Source organism: Neophocaena asiaeorientalis, unplaced genomic scaffold (assembly GCF_003031525.2).
Source record: "Neophocaena asiaeorientalis asiaeorientalis breed wild unplaced genomic scaffold, Neophocaena_asiaeorientalis_V1.1 scaffold232, whole genome shotgun sequence".
Classification (NCBI taxonomy): domain Eukaryota; kingdom Metazoa; phylum Chordata; class Mammalia; order Artiodactyla; family Phocoenidae; genus Neophocaena; species Neophocaena asiaeorientalis.
In genome coordinates this window covers 998,492-1,003,958 of record NW_020175672.1, presented here as the reverse complement: position 1 = coordinate 1,003,958, position 5,467 = coordinate 998,492, and the positions used below count along the sequence as shown (strand labels likewise).

At 43.3% G+C, this 5,467-nt stretch overlaps 1 protein-coding gene across 1 annotated transcript; it reads right to left on the bottom strand.

Annotated features, from left to right (window-relative positions):
• Window positions 1-1,010: 1,010 nt before the first annotated feature.
• LOC112390757 (olfactory receptor 51H1-like) lies at window positions 1,011-1,961 on the bottom strand. Its single transcript, XM_024731824.1, is given in 3 exon segments — window positions 1,011-1,254; window positions 1,256-1,415; window positions 1,418-1,961. Coding segments are annotated over 3 exon segments (948 nt in total).
• Window positions 1,962-5,467: the final 3,506 nt, after the last annotated feature.

Below are 5,467 nucleotides of genomic sequence, written 5' to 3'. Positions count from 1 at the left end.
AAAAATAATAAAGACCTGAAAGATAGGAGCTGTTAATGCTGAAGGAATTCCTTTCATTGTCTCATGCGTGGGAATGACTCACCCATCAATGCAGTTACTAAGTAGTGACATCAGAATGTGAAAATTAATATTTAAATCTTCATTAATCATTCCTGATAAGGTTGGCAGTTTTAGAGACAGACATTTTGTAAATCCTAGGTGAAATTCTTTCTTAAAAAAACGATGGAATCTAGCAACAAATGTGGACTTTTTCCTCATGTGGGCTCTAATGCAGGCTCAGAAAGTGAACCTAACCATAATTTCAAATATCAATACTTAACCATAAGAAAATCTAAATGGACAGTGAGTTTTCCTGGGCTTGGCAACACCAAACTTTCTCTCTAGCTCAAAGCAGAGACACACATGAAGAGAACCAAAGAAAACTGCCACTCCCTAAGGTGTAAATAGGTGCTAAGTGAACTCAGCAGGTACAGTACTATCCTACGTGTTTCCCACCAACAACTCCCCTTTTCTATTTCTTGGTATATGAGCTGGTTAATATTAAATGTGGGAGAAGGGGGCTAGTATTAAAGTGAATATAGCTTATTTACACATAATATTGTTATTATACATAGTAGAATAGAAATATAGTTCTTCCTTAGGTTTGAAATGAAATGGGTTGGGGGTAGAATCCAGTGGGGAAAAGCATAGAAGTGTCTGCACGAATAGATATGCACACACATCCTCTCAGTGAGTCCCCTAGGCAAGGAGATGTTACAGTATATATGAGTATGAAATAGTTCAACTCTGATCAGAGCAACAAGAGGATTACCAAGATGATACTTCTATATGCTTTCCAATGACCTCAGTCCCCCAAAACTGTAATTATAGAAGCTGATGCTGCCCCACAAAAGGCTCAGTGGTAAGATCTGAAACATTCAGAAACCTCAAAAGTTAACTCCACCACTAATCCTCCCCCGAGATCCAGGTTGACCCACAGGGGTTGTGCGCCACTGTGTCCTTCTGCTGCTCTACGATACATCAACCCTTTTCTGCTGGAAGCGCTTTGGGAGGCCCTGATGGATCTGCTTAGACTTGATGCAGTAGACAATGGGGTTCGTGAAGGGCGGAACCAAGAAATGCAGGTTGGCCATAAGCACTGCCAGAGCAGGGCAGCTGTGCTTCTCTACTCGGTGCAACACAGACAGCCCCAGTTTGGGCAAGTGAAAGATGAGAACAATGCAGAGGTGTGAGACACACGTGTTGAGTGCCTTTACGTTTCCCAGGTGACGCAATGCTCAGCACAGTCCTCAGGATCAGGGCATAGGACAGTATGATGAGGGAAGAGTCAAAGCCCAAAGAGAGGAGGATGGAGACCAGGCCAACCAGGCTGTTGACCTGAGTTTCTGAGCAGGCCAAACCCGCAAGGTCACATGCAGGCAGTAACAGTGAGAGGGTACACTGATCTGGGGAAAGAGCAGACACTGCAGGAGGATGGGTCCTGGGAGATTGAGCAGGACAGCCCCCACCAGGATGGCAGGCCCCACTTTGGCCATGGCTGAGTGGGTAAGAACTGAGGCATAGTGCAGAGGGTCCCGGATGGCAACAAAGCGATCAAAGGCCATGGCCAGAAGCACACCAAATTCCACATAGGTGAAGGCGTGGATGAAGAACATCTGTGCCACAGAAAGATTGAAGGGCAGCTCACCGACACCCAGCCAGAAGAGCTGCACCATGGTGGGGAAGGTGGAGGCCCAGAGGCCCAGATCAGAGGCTGTCAGCATGGACAGGAAGATGTACATGGGTTCGTGTAAGGCTGGATCTGTGCAGATCAGGAAGAGGATGATACTGTTACCCAGGATGGAAACCACACAGATGAGGTTGATGGGGATGGAAACCCAATGATGAGATGCTCCCAGACCTGGGAAGCCAGTGAGAAGGAAGGTAGAATAACCAGAAGTGCTGGTGTTGCAGGAAACCATAGTGATTCCAGGAGAGAGTTGTCCACCCTATATGTAAGAAGCATTCATTCACTTGATCATCACTTATAAAGTCCCTACCAAGTACTAAGGGCTGTAAGGGAAGAGCTGCCCCGTCACCCTTTCTCAGGCCATGAGAGAAAACTCATTCCTCTGAGGAACTCCATTCCCTCCATTTTCTTTATAACTTAATCTTCTCCTTGAGTAAAGTGATATTGAATGAATTTTATGAGCTAATCTCTGCTTATTGCCTTAGCCTCTCAGTATCTATTCTCTCTTTGACCTAAATAAACAACCTCCTTTCTCACTTAAGCTATACCCAAAAGCCTATCTCCAGACTGTATTCTCAAAATAAATAATGAAGAAGGGAGAATAATTTTCTGTTTAAATTTAGTATGATGTTAGCAACAAGCAGTTTAGACTCCATTTCTATTTATTCTTAGAGACAGGTTTTCCATAGTGTGACCTACCTGTTAACGAAAGAGACACATTCAAACAAATGATGTATTTTCAAAACCACCCTCTGAGGAGGCTGGTTGTTTTTTCCTCTGGTGCTGTTAAAGAACCAACATTTTCTGTGTTTCTTTTCTGGAAAAGTCTTTGGAGCGCAAAGGTTCTATCCAATGTGCTCAATAGTGACAAATTTATCTCCCGCGAAGGTGGGTTGGCCTAGAGGAAGTATTCAACAGTTCTTTGAAGCTAAATCTGGTAAACAAGATGGGAACTGAGATGAATTCACTTTTGTTAAACTCCTTCTTACCCAATCCCACCTCCACCTCACTGGCTGCTTAAACTTGTACATCTTCTTCTGACCTTGCCTTTGAGAGAGTCCTATGGCCATGGGCTTAATTAGAAGGCACTTTTCTCTTAAGTATCTTTTTTTTCATCCCTCTTATCATAAAAGCTGTTATGACAGCACCAAGTGCTTTGAAGTTCTCCAGAGTTGGGGGCTGGAGGGTGAAGCTGACAGGTCTTGAGGGGCATCACCTACAGAGCCAGGCAGAGAATCATGAGTTTCCAGAACCCCAGGGTTAATAACATTCAGCAAGGAGCCCAGAGTGTAGTGTGTAAGCTCATATATTCCCATTACTTCACATAACACTTTCGGGCTGCAAAGCCTCCCCAACTTCTTTCCTCTGCAATGGGAACGTTTGTCTCCATTTGTCTATTAAGTATCTTCACATTGGTGTGCATTGTAAACTGATTGTCCAGCAGAACCACAAATAATAATTCCCCTTTCCCCCGAGTTCACCCTCTAAGACCTGTTGGGCCTTCCTCCCTTTTCTGTTATCCATGAAAACTCCAGGAAAAACAAACAAACAAACTAGAATCTCTTTTCACTCTGTAATACGTTCCCCAAGTCAACTTTGAACTATCCCCTCCTTTCAGATCCCAATGAAAATAACCTAGCCCAAATCACCATCATTTCCCTTAATATTATAACAGCCTCCTAACTATCCCACTTTCTTCAGTCTTTCTGCATTCTGATTCACCTTCTAAATTTCCGTTTGAATCATGATCAGAATACTGAAGAAAAGGCAAGCGTGGACATGGAAATGAGTATGCGCCTGGGGAGGAAACACAGTGATCATATTTGCTTCGGGAATATATCTCCTACCATAACTTTAATGATCCTCACTGGTCCCTGACGCTGCAGGATCAGGTCTAAGTAAGATCTTTATACTGGGCCCAGAAGAGGAAGGACCTTGTTCATCCGACATCTGTAGCCTATACAGTCACCTCTCCCCTAAGCCTTATAAATGCTACTCATAAGCTATCATTCTACTCATCAAACTTACCATATTTGATAATTTTTAAAATGTCTTTTGTTGAAACATAAAATACACATAGAAAAGTCTACAACTCCTACATGTAAAACTTGATGAATTTCCTCAAAGTGAGCACACCCACGTAACAAGCACCCAGATTGAGAAACAGAATATTGTCAGCCTCGCAGAATTCCCTTGTTACCCCTTCCAGTCACTCCATCCTCTCAATTATAATCACTATCCTGATTTTGCCTGTCTATGTCATGCATTATCTATATATATACTCTTTCCTGTCTGCCTCCCTCCACTCAACTTTTTGTCTATTTATTGAAGGAGTGAATAGATGGTTTGACTTATGTTTTACAATCACCGTCTTACTAAACTGACTTTCCATTATGTGTCAAGAACTGTGCCAGGAAACAGCATATAGCAATGAAAGCTCACGTAAAGCAGGAGTCCCCTAAAGGAATGTGCTTATTTGTTCTACTATGAGCATGTGCGATTCCGCCAACTGCTTTCTGATGATTATTCACAATGATAGTAATAGTAATTGCTATCATCTGTTGACTATGTTCAGACACTGAGTAAGGATGTTCCCTACCATCTTCACAGTAAAGGGCCGAGTCTCAGGCAGAATAACTTGCTGTTAAGCCAAAGTGAATGATCCTGGTCTCAGCTCAGCCCTGATTCTCAAGGCCACGTGCTATCAGAAAGCTCTGAAACATTTCCCAAACTGTCAGGCAAGACATACATTACCTGACAGGCCGGAGCCCAAACAGAAAGGCTTTTTCTCCAGATGCAACTTAACCCATACAAAAATAGCAGCTTGAGGCCCACCTGCGAGCAATGTTTTCACGGACTGTCATTCCATATGGCATCATATAGTTTTGCACAAAGCTTCTGTCCACAGCAGAGTAAAATGACACCCAAGTGCCCACAATCCCACCTGAAAAATAGAACGGCCTTCTCAAGCATTTGGACCTTCTCAAGCAACTTGGACATCCTCTTTCTCTGTGGTCCCTAGAGATCCCTGTATCACTGTGCTGGGGTTAAATACACCTTGCCTTACCCTATTTTTTCCCCTTTTTGCCAGGTCTCTTGCTTTCTGACACTTCTTCAGGGTCCTAAGTTTATTTTATTTTTTTTACTAAATAATAGGAAGAGTCAGAAAACAACACATTTGTCTTTTATAAATGCTCTCTACACCTATGCTTACTTAATCCTCTGACCCTGTGGTATATTTTCCCATTTTCTGATGAAGAAATTGGGTCTCAGAGAGGCTAAGTAACTTTCCCAAGGTCATGATGTTAGGAGATAGATCCAGGATTTAAATCCAAGCTGGCCTAAAGACAAAGGCTACTCGCTTAACTGCTTCATATAAGAAAAAGCAATTCTGGCACTTTGCGGTTATTAGATCCTTTGTCCTCAGGATAATTTAAAGGCCAGTTTTTCTGTCTCCTCCCTCCAACCCCACCTCCCTTTAAAGCAGATGCAGAGGTTTGAGACCAGAGTGAAGTCATACGCTAAGAGAAGTGGCCTTCAGACTAGTCCAGCCAGGCCTCTCTGCTTCCATCACTCCCAGTTCTTCCAACCTTTCCATACAGGTTGTGGCTCATCGTCTGAATGCAATGGCCAATTTACCTTGCACAGTGCACCTGCACCCAAGAATTCAGCAGTGTGTGATACAAGGGAGGCTGCATTCTCCTCCCCCTGTTCTAATGCTGCAGGGTGACAAGGAGT